At 48.7% G+C, this 23,585-nt stretch overlaps 1 protein-coding gene and 1 long non-coding RNA gene across 2 annotated transcripts; both read right to left on the reverse strand.

Annotated features, from left to right (window-relative positions):
- Nucleotides 1–222: 222 nt before the first annotated feature.
- LOC309361061 (uncharacterized protein) lies at nucleotides 223–17,280 on the reverse strand (the record flags this gene model as incomplete). The annotated part of the gene is made up of 6 exons (XM_081896014.1): nucleotides 223–4,587; nucleotides 8,025–8,735; nucleotides 11,241–11,434; nucleotides 14,496–14,724; nucleotides 15,878–16,139; nucleotides 17,204–17,280. 6 exons carry the CDS (start codon nucleotides 17,278–17,280, stop codon nucleotides 373–375), a joined length of 5,688 nt encoding a protein of 1,895 aa, XP_081752140.1. The 3' UTR covers nucleotides 223–372.
- Nucleotides 17,281–17,377: 97 nt separating this feature from the next.
- LOC309361006 lies at nucleotides 17,378–21,126 on the reverse strand. Its single transcript, XR_014164279.1, has 3 exons — nucleotides 20,947–21,126; nucleotides 19,081–19,097; nucleotides 17,378–17,499 (listed from the first exon to the last, which is right to left on the reverse strand). It is a non-coding gene; the product is annotated as an uncharacterized lncRNA (long non-coding RNA).
- Between the last annotated feature and the right edge of the window lie 2,459 nt (nucleotides 21,127–23,585).

The raw sequence follows: 23,585 nt of genomic DNA on the forward strand, positions 1-23,585 counted from the left end.
CTCCACCCCACCTAGCCTACAGTCTGGCCCTCTACTCCCCAGAGACTTAAAACCCACCCATCAGCACCTTCTAGCATTGTTAGGAAAATACTCTCACAAGCAAGCCACCAGGTACCTCTTAGGAGAAACCACAACGAGCCAGCCATGGCCATTGTCCTGTATGGCCTAGGCCCAGCGGGGGAGGGAGGGACTGCCCAAGCAAAACACATCTATGGCCAAAACGAAGTTCCAAATTGCCTCTCTTATTTCAGTGACTGAGCCCCAGACCCGTCCCTTGGAAAACTCGGGCAAGCCTTTCAAGTGAAGTCCACCCCCGTTTGCCGGCTTCATTGGGGTCAGAAGCGTGTAGCTCTGCTCTTTCGGAGTCTTGACTTATTTATCATCATCGGGGCAGCTTTTGGGGTCGTAGGCTTGCTGTATCTTCAGTATGTTATATCCCTGCAGGTTCCACTGGCCGAAATGTTGGAACTCCTCCTTGGGGCTTTCGTCGTCGCAACCCTTTGGGTCATAGGCCTGTTGGATTTTGAGGATGTTCCAGCCTTCCATTTCTGGTTTGCCAGAAGGCTGGGCCTCCTCTCTGTAGTTGGAGGAGTCTTCGTCGCACCCTTTTGGGTCGTAGGCCTGTTGGAGTTTCAGTATGTTCCACTCCCTCACCTCTCTTTGAGGAGGTGCGGCCACCACCACTTCTGCTTTCTCCCTGCCAGAAGGCGATTCACCGTCAGAAAACTTGGGTGTGTAAGCTTGCAGCATTTTCAGGATCTTCCAGTCCTTTGCCTCCTCTTGGCCAGAAGGCTGGACCTTCTCCTCTTTTCTAGAATGAGTTTTGTCGTTCTGCACCTTGTCATTGTCAGGTGTTCGGAACACCTTTGCCTCTTTGCCCGTGTAGGATTCATCATCACAGCCTTTGGGGTTGTAGGTCTCCTGGTTTTTCAGGATGTCCTCCACCGGTTTGCCAGAAGGTTGGACCACCTCCTCCTTCCTGGAAGGTGCTTCTTCTTCACAACTTTTTGGGTCGTAAGCCTGCTGGATTTTCAGGATATTCCGTCTGTCCATCTCCTGCTTGCCAGAAGATTGAACCTCTTCCTTATTTGTAGAACCTTCCTCGTCACAAGCTTTTGGGTCATAGGCTTGTTGAATTTTCAGTATATTCCGCTCTTTGTCCTCTTCTTGGCTGGGAGGTGGGACTTCCTTCTCCTTCCTGCTGGAAGGTGATTCATCATCAGAAAATTTAGGCATATTAACTTTCAGGATTTTAAATATATCCCAGTCCTTTGCCTGTTCTTTCCCCGAAGGTGGGATCTCTGTCCTAGGAGGAGTTTTGTCGTTCTCCTGTGTTCCAGAAGTCCGGAACACCTTCTCCCCCTTACCTGTATAGGATTCATCATCGCAACCTTTGGGGTCGTAGGTCTCCTGGATTTTCAGGATGTCCTCCACCGGTTTGCCAGAAGGTTGGACCACCTCCTCCTTCCTGGAAGGTGCTTCTTCTTCACAACTTTTTGGGTCGTAAGCCTGCTGGATTTTCAGGATGTTCTGTCTGTCCATCTCCCGCTTGCCAGAAGATTGAACCTCTTCCTCATTCATAGAAGCTTCCTCGTCACAAGCTTTTGGGTCATAGGCTTTTTGAATTTTCAGTATATTCCTCTCTTTGTCTTCCTCTTGGCTGGGAGGTGGGACTTCCATCTCCTTCCTGCTGGAAGGTGAGTCATCATCAGAAGATTTAGGCATATTAACTTTCAGGATTTTAAATATATCCCAGTCCTTTGCCTGCTCTTTCCCCGAAGGTGGGATCTCTGTCCTAGGAGGAGTTTTGTCGTTCTCCTGTGTTCCAGAAGTCCGGAACACCTTCTCCTCCTTACCTGTATAGGATTCATCATCACAGCCTTTGGGGTCGTAGGTCTCCTGGATTTTCAGGATGTCCTCCACTACTTGGCCAGAATGTTGGACCACTTCCTCCTCCCCCTTCCTGGAAGGTGTTTCCTCATCACAGCCTTTTGGGTCGTAAGTCTGCTGGAGTTTCAGAATGCTCCACCCCTCAGTCTCCCACTTGCCAGATGGTTGAACCTCCTCTTCCTTAGTCATAGAAGCTTCCTCAAGGCAACCTATTGGGTCATAGGCCTGTTGAATTTTCAGTATATTCCGCTCTTTGTCCTCCTCTTGGCTAGTAGGTGCGACGCCACCCTCCTCCTCTTCCCATCTATCATCAGCAAATTTTGGTGTGTAAGCTTGCAGGATTTTCAGTATCTTCCACTCTTTTGCTTCCTCTTTGCCAGCGGGTGGAATCTCCTCTTTCCTAGAAGGAGCTTCGTCATTCTCCACTTCCTGTGTTCCAGAAGTCCGGAACACCTTCTCCTCCTTGCCCGTATAGGATTCATCATCGCAGCCTTTGGGGTCGTAGGTCTCCTGGATTTTCAGGATGTCCTCCACTACGTGGCCAGAAAGTTGGACCGCTTCCTCTCCCTTACTGGAAGGTGTTTCCTCATCGCAGCCTTTGGGGTCGTAAGTCTGCTGGAGTTTGAGAATGCTCCACCCCTCCATCTCCCACTTGTCAGATGTTTGAACCTCCTCATTCATAGAAGCTTCCTCATCACAACCTTTTGGGTCATAGGCCTGTTGAATTTTCAGTATATTCCGCTCTTTGTCCTCCTCTTGGCTAGTAGGTGCGGCCTCCTCCTCCTCCATCTCTTCCCATCTATCATCAGCAAATTTTGGTGTGTAAGATTGCAAGATTTTCAGAATATTCCACTCCTTTGCCTCCTTTTTGCCAGAAGGTGGGGTCTCTTCTTTTCTAGAAGGAGTTTCGTCATCGTCCTTGACCGTATAGGATTCATCGTCACAACCTTTGGGGTCGTAGGTCGCCTGGATTTTCAGGATGTCCTCCACCGGTTTGCTAGAATGTTGGACCACTTCCTCCTTGTTGGAAGGTTCTTCCTCGTCACAACCTTTCGGGTCATAAGCCTGCTGGATTTTGAGGATGTTCCGTCCCTCCATCTCCCACTTCTGAGAAGGTTGAACCTCCTCTTCCTTATTTGTAGAAGCTTCCTCATCACAATCTTTTGGGTCGTAAGCCTCCTGTATTTTGAGGATGCTCCTTTCTTCCATCTCCTTCTTGTGAGAAGGTTGAACCTCCTTTCCCTTATTTGTAGAAGTGTCCTTGTCCCCACCTTTTGGCTCGTAGACCTGTTGGAGTTTCAGTGAGTTCTGCTTCTCTGTCTTCTGCTTGCCAGAAGGTGGAACCTCCTCTTCCTTATTTGAAGAAGATTCCTTGGCCCCACTGTTTTGCTGGTATGACTTTTGGCTTTTCAGTGAGTTCCGCTCCTCCAACTCCTGAATGTGAGAAGATTTTACCTCCTCTTCCTTATTTGAAGAACTTTCTTCATCACCTCCTTTTTGCCAGTATGACTTTTGGCTTTTCAACGAGTTCCGCTCTAACTCTTGATTGTGAAAAGGTTGGACCTCCTCTTCCTTATTTGAAGAACTTTCTTCATCACCTCCTTTTCGCTGGTATGACTTTTGGCTTTTCAGTGAGTTCCGCTCCAACTCCTGATTGTGAGAAGGTTGGACCTCCTCTTCCTTATTTGAAGAACTTTCTTCATCACCTCCTTTTCGCTGGTATGACTTTTGGCTTTTCAGTGAGTTCCGCTCCAACTCCTGATTGTGAGAAGGTTGGAGCTCCTCTTCCTTATTTGAAGAACTTTCTTCATCACCACCTTTTCGCTGGTATGACTTTTGGCTTTTCAGCGAGTTCCGCTCCTCCAACTCCTGAATGTGAGAAGATTTTACCTCCTCTTCCTTATTTGAAGAACTTTCTTCATCACCTCCTTTTTGCCAGTATGACTTTTGGCTTTTCAGTGAGTTCCGCTCCAACTCCTGATTGTGAGAAGGTTGGACCTCCTCTTCCTTATTTGAAGAACTTTCTTCATCACCTCCTTTTCGCTGGTATGACTTTTGGCTTTTCAACGAGTTCCGCTCTAACTCTTGATTGTGAAAAGGTTGGACCTCCTCTTCCTTATTTGAAGAACTTTCTTCATCACCTCCTTTTCGCTGGTATGACTTTTGGCTTTTCAACGAGTTCCGCTCTAACTCCTGATTGTGAGAAGGTTGGACCTCCTCTTCCTTATTTGAAGAACTTTCTTCATCACCACCTTTTCGCTGGTATGACTTTTGGCTTTTCAGTGAGTTCCGCTCCAACTCCTGATTGTGAGAAGATTGGACCTCTTCCTCTTCTTTCTCCATGAAAGGGGGAACATCCATCACCACCTCTTCCTCCTTCATGTCCGGGTTAGGCAGGTAGTCCTTCAACCGCAAGAGAGATTCGGGACTTTGCAAAGCATACTCCATCAGTTCATCCATGGAGCCCTGGGCTTCAGCCATGATCGCAAAGCTCTTGTTCAAGACGTTGTCAGCCAAATCTCCAAAATTGTGGGCTGAGACAAAATCGGAGTGGAGCTCCCTTATGTGCCGGCTGGTTTGGGACAGCTTGTTCCGGAGCTCTTCTGGGATGTCTTTCAGGCTGGCCACCAGGTTCTCGTACGTGCCTTGGAGGTTCTGGGTCACGCTTCGGGACTTTGCCAATGTCTTGGCTTCTATCTGTCAGAATAGAAAGGACACTTGTTCAGATTTATAGTCCCCTGTCCACAAGGAAGCCTCCGCAAAACCAAATAAAATTCCATCCAACCCTAAGGTATCCCCCCTCATTTCACCCTGAGTTTGAAGCACCAGCTTAACAGATGCTCATGGAAGCACTTTATAATAAATAATAATAATAATTTTTTATTTATACCCCACCCTTCCCGGTTCAAAAACCGGGCTCAGGGTGGCTAACAACAAATTTAAAACAATTATAAAAGCAGCATAAAATACGGTATAAAAACACGAATAACAATAAAAATCAAAAATCAATTAGATAATTCCTAGGGCTAGCTGGCTGAATTAGTCCTATTTGGGCCAGCGAAGAGGCCAGGGGAGGTCTCAGAGCGGGTGATCTTCATAAAAAGGGAGGGGGAGGGAAGAGAAGGGAAATAAAAGATCAGGCTGAATTCAAGTTAAATAAAGGCCAGGTGGAATAGCTCTGTCTTACAGGCCTGGCGGAAGGAGGTTAAATCCTGCAGGGCCCTGGTCTCCTGGGACAGCATTCCACCAGGTCGGGGCCATCACTGAGAAGGCCCTGGCCCTGGTGGAGGATAGTCTGACTTCCTTAGGGCCCGGGACCTCCAAACTATGGTTATTCATGGACCTTAAGGTCCTCTGCGGGGCAGACCAGGAGAGGCGGTCCCGTAGATACGAGGGCCCTTAGCCACCTTGAAGAGAGTCTCCACCAAAGGAGAATATTCAAGAATCTCTCTCTTTGTATGTCTGCTGTTTCAGCCTGAAGATGAGGACCCTGAAAGATGTGTATACCCTGTTCTCACACTGGCTGAGCAGAGATGCCTCTGGGAAGCCCCTCAGCTAAAATCATCAGCCCTCATATACAAATCCCATCAACCAACTGGAATTTGAGGTAGACTGCCTCTGAACATGGAAGGTCCATTATTTCCTGCGGATGATGGCTACCAGCACTAAATTTTACATTTTTCTTTGTGCACCATGCCAATTAATTTTTATTAGTTTTCAACGAAACAAATTAATTCAAATTTAACCCAGATTTAGAATTTGACTCTCCCCCCCCCCTTGAAGATGCTCCTTTTCCCTCCCTCCTTTTCTGCTCACAGTAAAAAAATAACCCCCCCCTTAATTCCTAATAGGTTTCCATCCATTCCTATTTCCATCAACGGTACATGTTCAGTTCCTGTTTAGACATTTACCCAGCTATTTTACCAATTAATCAGTTACAGATAGGTAGCCGTGTTGGTCTGCCATAGTCAAAACAAAACAAAATTCCTTCCAGTAGCACCTTAAAGACCAACTAAGTTAGTTCTTGGTATGAGCTTTCGTGTGCATGCACACTTCTTCAGATACACTGAAACAGACTTAGTTGGTCTTTAAGGTGCTACTGGAAGGAATTTTTTTGTTTTGACCAATTAATCAAACAGAATTAAAATCTTACTTTATCGATCCCCACGAATTGTAATTTTAAATCGTGCTTCCTCCAGTACAACTTAAATCATCCTGTCTTTGAGTTCACAACATCCTAGTTAACCATACTCAAGTTTTACACATCCAGGAAAATAATTCTGTTTTACCTTGTTACCCAATTCGCCTTTTCACAAAACAGGTCCATTTCCCTCAGGCTTAATGTACTTCCCACTCATTATTCCCTCTTTGTTACACAGTTCTCTAACCCAAGCAAACTGTGACCTTGCCTAATCTCTTACATTTGCTGCTCTAACCCCCCATTAACTCTATCCCATACCAAATACCTCCCCAAATCTTTATTCTGTAGTAAAGGTAAAGGGACCCCTGACCATCAGGTCCAGTTGTGACCGACTCTGGGGTTGCAGCGCTCATCTCGCTTTACTGGCCAAGGGAGCTTCTAGGTCATGTGGCCAGCAGGACTAAGCCGCTTCTGCTGAACCAGAGCAGCACACGAAAATGCCATTTACCTTCCCGTTGGAGTGGAACCTATTTATCTACTTTCACTGGTGTGCTTTATAACTACTAGATTGGCAGGAGCAGGGACCGAGCAACGGGAGCTCACCCCGTCGTTGCGGGGATTCGAACCGCCGACCTTCTGATTGGCAAGTCCTAGGCTCTGTGGTTTAACCCACAGCGCCACCCGCGTCCCTTATTCTGTAGTACCGACTACATAAAATTCAGAACTGCTTCTTCCTCTTCCTCTTAAATACTATGAATGCTTAAAAAAACCAAAAACCTTCCATATCAACATGCCAGGAGTCCACAGATCTATTATGCAATCCTCTACAAGCAGCAAACCAGGACTTTTTCAGTGTGCCTCCAGTCTCAGGCTGTGTTGGGAGGGATGGCAGAGGAGGAGGGGGCAGAAGCATGTGTGCCCTTTTCCATTCTGCTTCAAGCGGCAAGCGGCCTAGGACAGCCCTGGAGCAGCTTATAACAAAAGAAAACTGCCTGCCCGCTAAGGTCTCGTCTTTCCTCTGGAGACCTAGAGGAGGAGGGTGATAGTCCTTGAATTTTCTGGTCCAGTCCAAAGGGTCTATAAGCCCTGCAGGACTGGAGGCAGAGGTTGGGCCTGAATCTGCAAAACGAGCAGCCCGAACTGGCTAGAATTAACGAAGCATTGTAATAAAATACAGTGTTTTGCTTCTTTTTAAAAGAAGCAACTGAGGTTGTAAAGGAATAGAAGGCAGGTTGGCGTTGTAGTGAATCACGGTTTTTCAGCTCCACCACGGTTATTGCGAGAACTGCACAGAGAAGCTGCTTTTATTGTACCACCCTGTGTTCCCCAAACTTCAAATTTAAGGTTGTTTCCCTCCCCCCGAGAATTGAAATTGGGGGCACTGTTCTTATGCTAGAAAAGGTTGATAAGTTTAAGATAAAATCCTTGGAAGTGAGCATATCTCAGTAAGAGTCACTGCTTCTGGAAATGCCCCCAGATTGGAGGTCGGGAACAGTAACTTGCCCAGAGAAGCAACGATCTGTGGGTGGCGCTTTGGGCTCATGGGAAATTCGAATGCGCTTCCACAACACAACAATGTGCCAAGGAGCGTGGTTTAGGTAAGGGGGACTTCAGCAGATAATGGAATCATAGAGTTGGAACGGACCATGAAGGTTCTCCAGCGGCAAACCCTTGTAACAACACGGCGGCTCAGAATTTGAAGAAAAGGGTACAGTGGTGCCCCGCAAGACGAATGCCTCGCAAGACGGAAAACCCGCTAGACGAAAGGGTTTTCCGTTTTGGAGGTGCTTCGCAAAACAAATTTCCTATGGGTTTTTTTCTTTTCCCTCCCCTTTTTCCCAAGCCGCTAAGCCGCTTATCAGCTGATCTGCTAAGCCCTCTAATAGCGCTAATTCGCTAAGCCGCTAATGGGCTTGCTTCGCAAGACGAAAAAACTGCAAGACGAAGAGACTCGCGGAACGGATTCTTTTCGTCTTGTGAGGCACCACTGTACCTCAGAGGTAGGGCTGTCATTCTCATCTTCCTCGTCGCGCATCCGTAGGGTGATCTCGTCCTCCTCATCGCAACCTGGTGCCGTCAATGTGATGTTAGACACATCTCTGTAGATGGGGTCCTTCTTGTGGCGACTGGGGGCTGCAGGCGGCATCTCAACTTTCACTGGGATGATTATCGGTGCGGGTGCCATCTCAACTTTCACCGGGATGATGATTGGCGGGGGCGGCACCTCAACGTTCACCGGGATAATGATTGCTGGTTGTGGCACCTCAACTATTTCTGGGGGGCTGATTGGTATGGGCAACATCTCGACCTCTGTGGGCGTCATCTCGACCTCTGAGCAGGTGATTTCCTCGCACTCTACGATGGTGCTGTGCGCACGAGGCAGCCCAATTTCCTTGCACTCGATCATGGTGCTCTGAGCAGCGGGAAGCCCGATTTCCTCGCACTCGATCGTGGTGCTGTGAGCCTGAGACACCCCGATTTCCTCGCACTCGATCGTGGTGGTGTGATCGCGAGGCGACCCAGATCTTTCTCTCTCGACCATGGTACTCTGAGCACGAGGCACCCCAATGTCCAGGGTGCTGAATTCTTCATTCCCCTGGGCAGAATTCCGACGCGGGCTCGCGCTCCACTCCACGCAGATCATGCTCATCCGTTCATTGGACGGACCAATCTCCAGTTCTGCTCTGTGCTGCACCTGATCAATCTAGAAATGTCCATGGGATGGTTAAAAAGAAGAGGATAACACAATGAATTAGGTGGACACACCTGTGCCCTGCAGGAGCTCTCCAGGGTACCAAATACTTGGGCCTGTTTCTTCTCACCTGGCTGAGCCCTGTGCGAGTGAGAAATGTTAGGTGTTGTTGCTGTTACACAATTTCAGCCATGGTGGCTTGTGGCCATTGGGTCTGGTTGGGCAGGAAACCCAAAAGGAGGTGGAGCCAGAGGCAATGATGTTCGGCGCCAACCAACCCTTGTTTTGTCATCTTCCCCCTCCTTGCCAAGTTTAATGAGGGCAATACTCGGACCAAGGACAAAGAAACTTGGCAGTCCCACCCCCTGGGCTGATTTTAAGTAAGAAGCCTGGCTGGTGGAGGCAGGCTGAGGTTGGTAGAGCAGTGCTGCCTAAAGGACCAGCCACCACCGCATTGCTTTGTAAACCCTCCCTGGTTAGATGGGATATAGGGAGCCCATGAACAAAGCTCAAATGGGGGTTGGTAAGGTAAAGGGTAAAGGGACCCCTGACCATTAGGTCCAGTCGTGGCCGACTCTGGTGTTGCGTTGCTCATCTCGCTTTACTGGCTGAGGGAGCCGGCGTACAGCTTCCGGGTCATGTGGCCAGCAAGACTAAGCCACTTCTGGCGAACCAGAGCAGTGCACGGAAACGCAGTTTACCTTCCCGCCGGAGTGGTACCTATTTATCTACTTGCACTTTGAGGTGGGCCGGAGCAGGGACCGAGCAACGGGCACTCACCCCGTCGCGGGGATTTGAACCGCCGACCTTCTGATCGAGGTTTAACCCACAGCGCCACCCGCGGTACAGGGGTTCAAACCGCCCTTTAGTTCCATTGATTTCAGATATTCCCTGAGAGGTTGTAGAATCTCTTTCCGTCTCCCGACGGTGTTCCCAGAAAGGTCGGAGACTGGCTGGGGATGTTTGGGGACATTTTCCATGGCTAATTCTTCTCATTTTCAACATTGGCTCCCAATACGTTTCTGAGCTCAATTCAAAGTGTTGGTACTGATCTTTAAAGTCCTTGGCCCTGTATACCTGCAGGAGCGTCTCTACCCCCATCGTTCAGCCCGGACACTGAGGTCCAGCTCCAAGGGCCTTCTAGCACAGGCTTCCTCAACCTCGGCACTCCAGATGTTTTTGGCCTACAACTCCCATGATCCCTAGCTAGCAGGACCAGTGGTCAGGGTTGATGGCAATTGTAGTCTCAAAACATCTGGAGGGCCAAGGTTGAGGAAGTGTGTTCTAGCAGCGCCCTCAGTACAAGAAGTGAAGTTAAATGGAACCAGGCAGAGGGACTTCTCAGTGGTGGCGCCCTCCCTGTGGAACGCCCTCACATCAGATGTCAAGGAAATAAACAACTGCCTTTTAGAAGACACCTGACAGCAGCCCTGTGCAGTCGTACCTTGGTTCTCGAACGCCTTGGTACTCAAACATTTTGGCTCACAAACGCCGCAAACCCGGAAGTAAGTGTTCCGGTTTGCGAATGTTTTTTGGAAGCCGAACGTCGGACGCAGCTTCCGATTAAGTGCAGGAAGCTCCTGCAGCCAATTGGAAGCCGCGGCTTGGTTTTCAAACATTTTTGGAAGTTGAACGGACTCAAAGAATAGAATACATTCGAGAACCAAGGTATGACTGTATAGGGAAGTTTCAATGTTTGATGTCTCACTGTGTTTTAATTTATTGGAAGCTTCCCAGAGTGGCTGGGGCAACCCAATCAGATGGGGGGGGGGTTATATCCTTATTATTATTTATTATTTCCCTCTCTGCCTTTACTCACTGGTTGCTATGATTGTCAAGAGTTCACCGGGACCCTAACTCAGAGGTTGAAATTCCAGAGACCCCCACCATGGTGGGAGCTGAACCTTGAGCTCCTGTTAGGTAGTAAGGTAAAGGTAAATGACCCCTGGATGGTTAAGTCCAGTCAAAGGTGACTCTGGGGTTGCGGCGCTCATCTCGCTTTACTGGCCGAGGGAGCCGACGTTTGTCCACAGATAGTTTTTCCGGGTCATGTGGCCAGCATGACTAAGCCGCTTCTGGTGAACCAGAGCAGGCCAAGGGAACTGGCGTTTGTCCACAGACAGCTTTCTGGGTAATGTGCCCAGCAGGACTAAACCACTTCTGGCGCAACGGGACACCGTGATGGAAACCAGAGCACACGGAAACACTCTTTACCTTCCCACCACAGTGGTGCCTATTTATCTACTTGCACTGGCATGCTTTCAAACTGCTAGGTTGTCAGGAGCTGGGACCAAGCAACGGGAGCTCACCCCGTCATTGCGGGGACTCGAACCGCCAACCTTCCGGTCGGCAAGCCCAAGAGGCTCAGTGGTTCAGACCACAGCGCCACCCGCGTCCCTCTAAACGAGGCATTCCACACACACCCCTTCAATGGGCAAGAATTCCAAAGGCACATTGATCTTGCAGGGAGAGATGGGTTGTTAAATCGGGATGGAGGGAGAGAAGAGTTGGGCATACCACTTCAAGGGTTTCGTGGAGCTGATTGATGCTCGCTTGGGTGCTCCGTCTCGTGAAGCGCAACTTGCTCAGTGCCATCATGTAGGCCCTTTGACGGAGTTTGTTGGACAGATCGTTGATCCTCACAAGGCAGGCTTGCATCCGGTGGTCTATGGACATATCTTCGATCTCCGCGACAGCTTTCTTCAGATTTCCTGCTCCGAGTCGGGAGTGGCGAAGGGTTTGGGGAAAGCAGAGAGAGATTGAGGAACCAGAGCACACCTGACAACCCCTTTCGCCAATCTGCACATTGCTTTGGAAAACCCACAAATTTATTCGTGTCCTGGCTTCCTTGGAAGGGTCCAAGTTTCTGGACAGAAGGGGTAAGTTAGGCAAAGACTCCGTAAAACAGCCTTTCTCAACCTGTGGGTCCCCAGATGTTGTTGAACTACAACTCCCATCACCCCTAGCTAGCAAGGGATGATGGGAGTTGTAGTCCAACAACATCTGGAGACCCACAAGTTGAGAACCGCTGCCTTAAAGCATGGGTAGGCAAACTAAGGCCCGGGGACCAGATCCGGCCCAATCGCCCAATTCTAAATCCGGCCTGTGGACGGTTCAGGAATCGTCGTGTTTTTACATGAGTAGAATTGTGTGCTTTTATTTAAAATGCAGCTCGGGGTTATTTGTGGGGCATAGCAATTCATTCACCCCCCAAAAAAAAATATAGTCCGGCCCCCCACAAGGTCTGAGGGACAGTGGACCGGCCCCCTGCTGAAATAGTTTGCTGACCCCTGCCTTAAAGCAGTATTTCCCAACCTTGGGTCTCCAGCTGTTTTTGGACTACAGTTCCCATAATCCCTGACCACTGGTCTTGCTAGCTAGGGATGATGGGAATTGTAGTCCAAAAACAGCTCGAGACCCAAGGTTGGGAAACACTGCCTTAAAGGGTGTAAGAGATTAATCTGATGTTTTGGATGAAAGCTCCCATCAGATGATGGGAATTGTTCTAAATATCTGGAAGACGACATCATCAATATATATTTATTTATATCCCACATTTCCCCCGATTAAAACCATACAAATAATTGCAATAAAAAGAGCAGGGCACGAGCCCGTTCGTTAAAAGCAGTCAGTCCCCGAAAGCCTGTTGGAATGAGAAGGCCTCTTCACCTGCTGGCAGAAAAGCAGCAAGGAGAGAGCCAGACTGGTTTCTCTAGGGAGGGAGTTACAAAGTCTGGGAGGAGCCACCACCAAAAAGGCTCTCTCCCGCATCCCCAACAAACAAGGCTCTGAGGGTGGCAGGGCTGAGAAAATGGCTTCTGAGCATCTCGGAGGATGGGCAGAGGCGTATGATGGAATACAATCTTTCAGGCAGCTTGGACCTAAGCCATGTAGGGCTTTTATTTGTCGTGGGCCGGCACTTTGCACTGTGCCTGCAAAAAGGGGGGCTGTGTTGTAGCAAGGAAGTCGTCTGTGTCCCTACAACCAGCCCAGGCCAGCGATCTGGCTGCAGCTTTTTGAGCCAGCTGAAATTTCTGGGCAGTGTTCAAATATGGGGATTGAACCTTGGTAGAACAGCAGAGGGCGATTCTTTGGCAGACCAGGCCTGATCCTTTGCGTATCAACAGGGAGAGGGATACAGTGACGCTCGGGTTGCGAACGTGATCCGTGCGGGATGCACATTCGCAACGCACAGCAGCGCATCTTCACACATGCGGGTTGAGATTCTGCGCTTATGCGCAAAGTGTGATTTAGAGCTTCTGCACATGCCCCGTTCCGGTACTTCCCAGTTTTGGTGGTCCGCAACCCGAATAGACGCAACCTGAAGCGGCTGTAACCTGAGATATGACTGTACAAAGGTAAAGGGACCCCTGACCATTAGGTCCAGTCGTGGCCGACTCTGGGGTTACGGCGCTCATCTCGCTTTATTGGCTGAGGGAGCCGGCGTACAGCTTCCGGGTCATGTGGCCAGCAGGACTAAGCCGCTTCTTGTGAACCAGAGCAGCGCATGGAAACGCCATTTACCTTCCCGCCAGAGCCGTACCTATTTATCTACTTGCACTTTGACGTGCTTTCGAACTGCTAGGTTGGCGGGAGCAGGGACTGAGCAACGGGAGCTCACTCCGTCATTGCGGGGATTCGAATCGCCGACCTTCTGATCGGCAAGCCCTAGGCTCTGTGGTTTAACCCACAGTGCCACCCGCGTCCCGAGGTATGACTGTACTTCCAAATAGTTTGCCTCCTTGGCCTGCCGCATATTTTGGACGTCTGCACCCAGCACAGCGACTTAATGACTTCCCCTCCAGTCCTTGGGTTTCCCCAATGCGGATTTAAAGGTAGGTCGGTTGCATTTCCTGGCAAGCGACAAAAAAAGTGTCCCTTTCTTTTTCTTCAAAAAGGAAACCTCAGCCTCCCAAACTAAGCTGGATGGGCAGGGTATAAATATTAAAAAAGATTATTTTGAAAAGTATTTTAATACAGCATTTTGCTGGAAACTGCCCAGAGTCGCTGGGGAAACCCACCCAGATGGGCAGGGCATAAATAATAAATTATTACTAGTATTAGTATTTAGCACCATGCTCCAACCAAGGGAGCTATGTCCCTTGGGAGCTGGTGGTCTCTCCTTTGTGGGAGATTTTAATACAGAGGTCGGACGGCTGTCTGTTCAGGGATTCTTTAGTTGTGATTCCTGCCTTGCAGGGGTCCCTTCCAACCACGTACCGTATTTTCTGCTCTATAAGACTCACTTTTCCCCTCCTAAACAAAAAAAAAAAATCCTTCCAGTAGCACCTTAAAGACCAACTAAGTTAGTTCTTGGTATGAGCTTTCGTGTGCATGCACACTTCTTCAGATACACTGAAGAAGTGTGCATGCACACGAAAGCTCATACCAAGAACTAACTTAGTTGGTCTTTAAGGTGCTACTGGAAGGATCTTTTTGTTTGTTTTGACTACGGCAGACCAACACGGCTACCTATCTGTAACTTTTCCCCTTCTAAAAAGTCAGGGGAAATGTGTGTGCGTCTTACGGAGCGAATGCAGGCTGCGCAGCTATCCCAGAAGCCAGAATAGCAAGAGGGATTGCTGCTTTCACTGCGCAGCGATCCCTCTTGCTGTTCTGGCTTCTGAGATTCAGAATATATTTTTTCTTGTTTTCCTCCTCCAAAAACGAGGTGCGTCTTGTGGTCTGGTGCGTCTTACAGAGCGGAAAATACGGTATATGGTTCTATGATTCAGCTGCCTTCTCTCCTGGTGGTCACGCTCACATGCTTACCGATCTCCTCTTCGGTAAGAGGTAGGTAATGATCCATCAGCTCCTCCGACTTGTCCAGCAGCCTGTCGACGGTTCGCACAAACAGCTGGCATATCCTGCAGGTCAGGACACTGTGTGGTTCACATTCCCTGTTGTCGTCTTCATCCTCGTCGTCCCTTAGTTCGCTAGCCAGGGTCCTCGCTTCTTCCTCTGCCGCCGTCAAGATATTTGCTCTTATTTCTCCCAAGACCTGAAGGTGAGAGAGAGTGGAGCAAATCATGCATTGTCAATGGATTGATTACCGTATTTTTTGCTGTATAAGACTCACTTTTTTCCTCCTAGAAAGTAAGGGGAAATGTCTGTGCGTGTTATGGAGCGAATGCCTGTGGGTGGCAGGGGGGATCTGCTGCAGTCGTGAGCAGAGGATCCATGGTTCCCCTTCCTTCCCTCCTCCGTGGTTACAAAGCATAGATCCACATGGATCCTCAGGATTTTTGCATTGGGCTACTCCAAACTCACTGTCAGATCACATGTCTGTGGCCACAGCATGAACCACAAAACTAATATATCTACTATTTTGTTTAGAATATTTTTTTCTTGTTTTCCTCCTCTAAAAACTATGTGCGTGTTATGGTCTGGTGCGTGTTATAGAGCGAAAAATACGCTATTTATTATTACAGTGGTACCTCGGGTTAAGAACTTAATTCGTTCTGGAGCTCCGTTCTTAACCTGAAACTGTTCTTAACCTGAAGCACTGCTTAGCTAATGGGGCTTCCCGCCGCCACTGCACCGCCGGAGCACGATTTCTGTTCTCATCCTGAAGCAAAGTTCTTAACCTGAGGTAATTCTGGGTTAGCGGAGTCTGTAACCTGAAGTGTCTCTAACCCGAGGTACCAGTGTATTATTATTATTATTTATTTCATTTCTATACCGCTTTATATTTTTAAGAAAAACCTCAAAGCGGTTTAAGATAAAGGTAAAGATACCCCTGACCGTTAGGTCTAGTCGTGGTAGACTCTGGGTTTGCGGCGCTCATCTCGCTTTATTGGCCGAGGGAGCCGGCGTTTGTCCACAGATAGTTTTTCTGGGTCATGTGGCCAGCATGACTAAGCTGCTTCTGGCGAACCAGAGCAGTGCACGGAAACACCATTTACCTTCCCACCAGAGTGGTACCTATTTATCTACTTGCACTTTGACGTGCTTTTGAACTGCTGGGTTGGCAGGAGCAGGGACCGAGCTACGGGAGCTCACCCCGTCGTGGGGATTCGAACCGCCGACCTTCTGATCGGCAAGCCCTAGGCTCTGTGGTTTAACCCACAGCGCCACCCGCGACCCTACCCGGGGGGAAAATGGCACCGCAGGATTTGGCTCCTTGGCGTAAGTGGCCTTTGGGGTCAACGCACCGACTCTATTGCGAAATTGGGTTCTTCCAACAGGTTGTTTCGGAACACCCCCTCCAGAGAAGGGGGAGGGTTAGGCGGATGTACACGTTCTGTCAGATCTGTCTCCGAAAGGAGGTCCGTTACTACTTCTGGGATGATGAAAGGCACTTCTGGAGATGGTTCGTCGGTATTCCATCCCTCGTCCACCCCCTCAACAAACTCTTCCAGTTCCTCATCTCTGCTCCTGCTCCTGGAAGGCGAGAGAACTGGGGGAGAGAGGAATCTGGGGTTTAGTTGCCTGATCACATGTGAGACTTAACTACTGAGCAATATTTTTGTTTTTATTTTATTTTCTTTTTTATTTGTGGCTAAATCACCTCCGGACTCTCTGGGGCAAAAGTTGTGTGCCTTAATGGCGGAAATGACTGGCAGAATTCGAGATCAGGGAGAAGAGTCGGCGGAAGAAGACTGGAGGAAATTTAAAATTTATTTACAGAAACATTGTAAAATTTTTGAATGTTGATGACATTGGAATGAAATGAAGGGGTTCTAGTAAAAGATTATGCAAGAGTGGATTGATATTAGATGAAATTTGAAAGTTAAATATATGATGAAAAACAAGTGATGAATATGTGATGGGGAAAAAAAGTGATGAAATATGTGATGAAATATGTGATGGGAAAAAAAAGATAGACCAATAGGATGAATTTGCTGAACTAAGTTCTTAAATGGAATACAAAAAAGGGAGGCGTGAGGAAGTCAGGAAAACAAGTTAATCAAAGAAGAGAGATTAAAAAGTGGGATTTTTTGTTATTCTTTTTTCTTTTTCTTCTTTTTTCCTCTATTATGTTAATTGTTTGTATTTTTGTGTTTTTGTATTTTTTCTTGTGCTTTTTCTGGTTATTGTCTTATTTTGAAACTTTAATAAAATATCAGAAAAAAAAGTTGTGTGCCTTAAATAGGTCAAGAGGTAACACCAAACAAGGATTTTCTCAAAAATGGGAAATGTTTAAGAGATACTTACAAAAAAAATAACAGCGACGTATTATCTATGGCAGTGTTTCCCAACCTTGTGCCTCCAGCTGTTTTTGAACTACAACTCCCATCATCCCTGACTATCAAGACCAGTGGCAAGGGATGATGGGAATTGTAGTCCAAAAACAGCTGGAGGCACAAGGTTGGGAAACACTGATCTATGGTAGTGTTTGAATGACCCTTGTGTACATAAAATATTAAGAAATAAAGGGAAATCGGTATGCTAGATTGTAAGAAAGTATTAGAAAGTATATTAAATGTATGGGATATTAAATGTTATCGCTGTGTCTTGCCTCGTGGGACTCCACTTACACTTCGTGTCCAATAGGCATCTGGTTAAGATGTTGCAGCAGCTGTGCCTTGGGCCTGATCCAGAACATCTTGCCCATGCCAGATCTGACAACTCTGGAGAGTGGCTGCCGCAGAGGACTTTGAATTGGGGAGGCTCCCACCAACCCTCTTGGCTCTCACTTTGCGCTTTGCCCCTGTTCCCCTTACTCACACTGTTCCTCCTCCTCCTCTTCTTGGTCCAGATTGAAGATGCTGGAATCCTCATCCCTTAAGGACACCGAGTCTGAGCCGAGGCTGTCCGTCTCTCTCTCGCTAAGCTAACCAACACAAGGAACGGATCTGTTAGGACGTGTCCGCACGGTGCATTTCAAAGTGGTTTCGGGACTCTTTGCCCGACGTGGTTCCCACGCAAAGACAAATCAATAGCTGTACTCTTATATAAACAACTGAGCAATTTCCGTTGTGCAGATGTGATTTCCAGTGTCTGCGTCTGCACAGGCGCAATTTTTAGCATCTGCACATGCGCAGACACGATTTCCGGCCCCGCAGAAGCGAGTCCCCATGCTGCGCCACGCCAGTTTAGTTCAGTGCGTGGAGACTCGCTGAGCGGGCGGCTTGTGGGCCGATTAAACAACCCTCGTGGGCTGCTTGTGGCCTATGGGCTTTAGGTTGCCTCCCTCTGTCCTTGGGCATGGTCAATTCTACATCTGGGGCAAACTGCTTGCATGAGAGAGATGTGAATTACAAGGCAGGTAAGCGAAGCCACCTTGTCCTAAATTTATTTTATTTTTTTAAAATAATATTTATTACTTTTAAAGGTTACAAAAAAAGGAGAAGAAAGAAAAAGAAAGACAAAAAAGAAAAAAAACAAGAGAGTCTATTTACAAAAGCGGAAGGCGGACTTCCTGTTTAGAACCTTCCCGCTTCGGTGCCAAATTAAAGTATTTAAAGATCCAATTTTCCGTTCTACTCACGGGTAGTTGTTTAAAATCCAATTGTCCACAGGAAAAAGTCATCGCTCCCCGGCAGCAGCAGTGCGGCTTCACTCCGTGAAAGAAGCAGTCGATTCAAAGCACCGCGCCGCTCACCCCACGTCGCTCCGGATCCCCAAAACAGGGTTTCCCCGCGAGTAGGGGAGGCGCAAAGGGTGCCAGCCGAATCCCAAGTTCACAGGCTTCTCCCGCCTGTGATTTCAATGGGTCTCCGCCTTCGCCGTGGCGGTCAGACCCTGCTTTTCACGGAGCAAGTTCCTCCCGATCGGAGGAGCTCCGCCATTGCCGGAGGCGCCAACCCGGAAGTCTCCTTGTCCTAAATTTAAGGCAGGAGTCTTAAACCCTCTCTTGTCATAAACCACTTGGAAAGAGCTGAGAATATAAAAGCAGCTTAGGGGGGTTTCCCCCACCCCAGCTTGTTGCAACAATTGTTTAATTGCATTTTAATTGCATTTTTTATTTTATTCCATTACAGTCATACCTTGGTTATCTGTTCGACTTCCGGAACTGTTCAAAAACCAAGACGTGGCTTCTGTTTGGCTGCAGGAGCGTCCTGCAGCCTATCAGAAGCCGCGCTGGAAGTTTGGCTTCCGAAAATCATTCGAAAACTGGAACACTCAGTTGCGGTTTTTGATCGTTTGGGAGCCAAAACGTACAAGTTCCGGGGCGTTCGACAACCAGGGGGTGACTGTACAATATGAATTCCATGTAATCCTACGGAGTTCAAATTCCCGCAGTTCTCCACAGGAGCACCGTGGGCCACTCAAATGAAATTTGTGGGTTCATAGGCTGGTTTAGGAAGCCCTGATCTATGGCATGTGATAAAAGAAAAGCACTTAGCGCCTCTGAGCATGGACAGAGTTCTTATCTGCCGTTGCATTTTTCTCCGCTGGGCCCCCAAAGTACCTGGTCTCTGTCTCGCACTACCATCCGTTGGTTGTCATCCAGGGTGGGGTTTCCAGAGAGGGCGAAAGGGAAACGAAATTATTATTCATTCATTCCTATATTAAATTCACGTCCAAAGATCGCAGGGCAGTTTACAGACACAAAAGGAAAACACAAAATTCCCAACATAGAAACCAAAGACCCGTTCACCTCCACCCCACAAACACATTTAAAAGGACACAGATTGGCAGGCCGGGTGGAAGGGGTACGTTTTCCCCAGGTACCTAAAGATACAGAGGGAAGGTGCTCTCAGACAAGCCTCCCTGGGAGAGCATCCCACAAACGGGGAGCCAGCACAAAAAAGGCCCCGTTCTCGCTTTGCCACACTCTGGACCTCTCACGGAGGAGGCACACAAAGGGCCTTAGATGATGAATGAAGAGCTACTCATGAAGAGTGGGAGAGTAGACCAAACAACCTGGAAGCCATCTTCAAGTATCTCAAGAGCTGTCACGTGGACCAGGTGCGCAGCCTGGGAGTCATTTTGGACTCACAGCTGTCCATGGAGGAACAGGTTAATTCTGTGTCCAGGGCAGCTATCTACCAGCTCCATCTGGTACGCAGGCTGGGACCCTCCCTACCGGCAGACTGTCTTGCCAAAGTGGTGCATGCTCTGGTTATCTCTCGCTTGGACTACTGCAATGCGCTCTACGTGGGGCTACCTTTGAAGGTGACCTGGAAACTGCAATTAATCCAGAATGTGGCAGCTAGACTGGTGACTGGGAGTGGCAGCCGAGACCATATAACACCGGTCTTGAAAGACCTACATTGGCTCCCAGGATGTTTCCGAGCACAATTCAAAGCGTTGGTGCTGACCTTTAAAACCCTAAACGGCCTCGGTCCTGTATACCTGAAGGAGCATCTCCACCCCCATCGTCCAGCCCAGACACTGAGGTCCAGCGCCAAGGGCCTTCTGGCAGTTCCCTCGCTGCGAGAAGTGAGGTTACAGGGAACCAGACAGAGGGCCTTCTTGGTGGTGGCGCCTGCCCTGTGGAACGCCCTCCCATCAAATGTCAAGGAAATAAACAGCTACTTTACTTTTAAAAGACAACTGAGGGCGGCCCTGTTTAGGGAAGTTTTTAATGTGTGATGCTGCATTGTTTATAACATTCGGTTGGAAGCTGCCTAGGTTTCCCCAGCCAGATGGGCGGGGTATAAATAATAAATTGTTATTGTTATTATTATAGCCACTGGAAACCGCCGGACAGAGGGCTCTTGCTGGTCTACTCACAAGCATTTGGTGGGAGAACATGATGTTGATCTAGATGGGCAAATGACCTGATCCAACATGTCATCTCCTCTACAGGACTCTGATTCTATGCTCTTATGCGCTATCATGGACCAATGGTCTGCCTCTGTATGTTCTTAGCACCGTAAGCAAAAGTCTGAAGAACGTATGAACACCCTGTTCTCGCAAGGGCCAGTGGGAACCCCGCAAGCTTATAATGTAGAAGAGGAGGAGTTTGGATTTGATATCCCGCTTTATCACTACCCGAAGGAGTCTCAAAGCGGCTAACATTCTCCTTTCCCTTCCTCCCCCACAACAAGCACTCTGTGAGGTGAGTGGGGCTGAGAGACTTCAGAGAAGTGTGACTGGCCCAAGGTCACCCACCAGCTGCAGGTGGAGGAGCGGGGAATCGAACCCGGCTCACCAGATTACGAGTCCACTGCTCTTAACCACTACACCACACTGGCTCTCTGGCATTATAATGTATGGTACGGAGGCGACACGTCGAGGGGCGAATGTTGCACTGCGGACGTCCTTCCGATCCCGAAACAGCAATGCAAAATAGGGGGCCCCTGATCTCTCTCGCTTTCCTAACACTCACCCTTAGCCATGGTCTCCGGTCTCTGGCCTGGCAGGGTGGGCTAAAAAGAGCCCAGGGTTCATGGCAGCATCTTCATTCGTTCCATGGGGTCTTGGGGTCCAGGATACTCCCAGAATTCCATGCAGCTGTTGTCAAGCTGGGTGATGTCATAGATGGCTGGCGTTGGCTCACTTGCCACAGCGCCTCACTACCTCCCAGCAACCCTAAAGAGGAAGGGGGGGAAAAACACATCATTGCTTCAGAAAGCGGTTCTAGATTGCAAGGTTTTTATTATCATCATTGTTACTTTGCTTGGCAGAGGGTTAGAGGAAGAGGACCAGCCGGGCTCCGTAGCTTTGCCAGGTTTCTGACGGTTCTGCCATGACCACCTAAGCATAGCTGTCAACCGTCCCTTATTTGGTGGGAAAGTCCCTTATCCCAGCGCTGTGTCCCGCTGCTGTCCCTTATTGATGATGTCCCTTAAATTTCCCGGGTTTCAAAGGAAGCAGCTCCTCTCCCTCCCTCCCTGCCGGCCAGGGAGGAGGGAGACTCCAACTGTGTTGCTTGGCTGCGTTGCTCACCCAATAAGGAGTCTAAGAATGACTGGGGGGTGGAGCTTGCATGCTTTGTGCCGATCAAATCGGCCACGTTGCCTGGGGACTCGCCTTTGCTCAGCGCTTCCCAGCGGAGAGGTGACGGTGGTTTTCCTTGCTGCATCCCCTTTGCTGGGTTGCTGCGCTGTGGGAACCACCGCTTGAGGCTTCGTTTGGCTGCTGGCTGGGTTTTCTGCCTTTGGCTCGGAGGGGCTCAGAAGTTGAACATACCTGTGTTCGGAAAATCCCTTATTTTGGCTGCTGATCCCTTATTTTCGAGGCTGCTGGTCCCTGATTTTCAAATCTGAAAGTTGACAGTTATGCACCTAAGGTCTTGCTTTAACGTATTGTTATGAGTTTGGGCGTGCCTTGACTCCCCTAAAATCCTGGGTCTAAGTGGGTGTTGGAGTTTAATCAATGCTTGGGGCAGCCTTTCTCAGCCTGTGGGTCCCCAGGTGTTCTTGAACTACCTATCATCCCTAGCTAGCAAGGCCAGAGCTCAGGGAAGATGGGAGTTGTAGTCCAACAACATCTGGGGATCCACAGGTTGAGAACCGCTGGCTTGGAGCATCGTGCTGTCAGATGCTGAATTTAGCAGCGTCGCAATGCATGCCCACCCAGTTTTTCCATGCTTAGGAAATCACCTGGGAGAAGTGCAGTGGGTGTCTGTGGGTCAGGAGAGGTAGCTAGCAGAGAAAAAGTGGGTCTGTTGAAGGCAGCAAGAGGGACTGATTTGTTTTATATTATTTTATTCAATGCGGTAGTAATGGGAGAAACAGGACCGTAATGCTTTGAACCCCCTCCAGGCTCAGGGTGTGAGCTGGCAACTGTCTGTCTCAATAAACAATGGAGTTTGCCTCTGGGGGGAAGTCAAACTGCTGAGTTAGCCCAGGTCCCCCAAGTGCCCCTATTTTCCAGGGACAGTTCCAGAATGACAGAAGTCGTCTCAGTTTCTGGATTGATCACAGTGTGTCCCAGTTCTGCTTTTTCCCCTCCCCATGTCTCGGAGAACAATTAAAAGTGGTGTTGCAAAAAACGGAGTCCCGTTTATACAGAAAATGAAATCCCTGCCCCAAATGGGGAGGCTGGCCTGCAAAGCCCTTCCTATCATTTTGAAGAAAAAGGTCACCAATCCACTTCAAATTCTTCCATTTCTTAGGAAACGCAGGAACATGTTTATTCCTTTATTTTAAATGGAGCCTTACACTGTCTACTCAGAAGGAAGTCCTACTGTATTCACTGGAGCTGACTCCCAGGTAACTGGGTCAAGACCGGGCCGCTTTACACTGCAGTCCTACGCATTTTACTCAGAAGTAAGTCCCACTGAGTTCAATAGGACTTACTCTCTGGCATGTATCCTGATCACCCTCAGTTTTCATTACTACTAGGACTACGGTATCCTGCCTTTTTCCCCCTGACAGGGAGAACCAAGGCAGCTTACAGCTGAAATTTTATTTCATTCCATTATTCTGTTGTACACGATGTCTTCCCTTGCACGCTTTTTCTTTACAACAATCCTGTGAGGTAGGAAAGGCGGAGACGTCGTCATTGGCTGAAAGTGACAGACGTCAATGTATATACGTGTGTGGTGAGATCAAACACTGGAGAAGCTTCCTGATGTCCTTGTTTTCGTGGGAGAAATGTTGGAAGGTACCGTATTTTCCGCTCTATAAGACGCACCAGACCACAAGACGCACCTCGTTTTTGGAGGAGGAAAACAAGAAAAAAATATTCTGAATCTCAGAAGCCAGAACAGCAAGAGGGATTGCTGCGCAGTGAAAGCAGCGATCCCTCTTGCTGTCCTGGCTTCTGGGATAGCTGCGCAGCCTGCATTCGCTCCATAAGACGCACACAGATTTCCCCTTATTTTTTAGGAGGGAAAAAGGGAGTCTTATAGAGCAAAACAATGCGGTATGTTAGCAGCAATGAAGTGACCGTCCCAGGGTGTGTCCTGGGCGGCCCAGATGGCAAGACCCCCCCTCCCGGCCTCACTGATGTGGTGCAAAGGAAAGCAGAGCAAGACGTTTGGCACCAGCATGGCGGCAGGAATTGCTGGAAGGAGGCAGA

The sequence above is a fragment of the Podarcis melisellensis genome (genome assembly GCF_964234715.1).
Source record: "Podarcis melisellensis genome assembly, chromosome: 18".
Lineage (NCBI taxonomy): Eukaryota > Metazoa > Chordata > Lepidosauria > Squamata > Lacertidae > Podarcis > Podarcis melisellensis.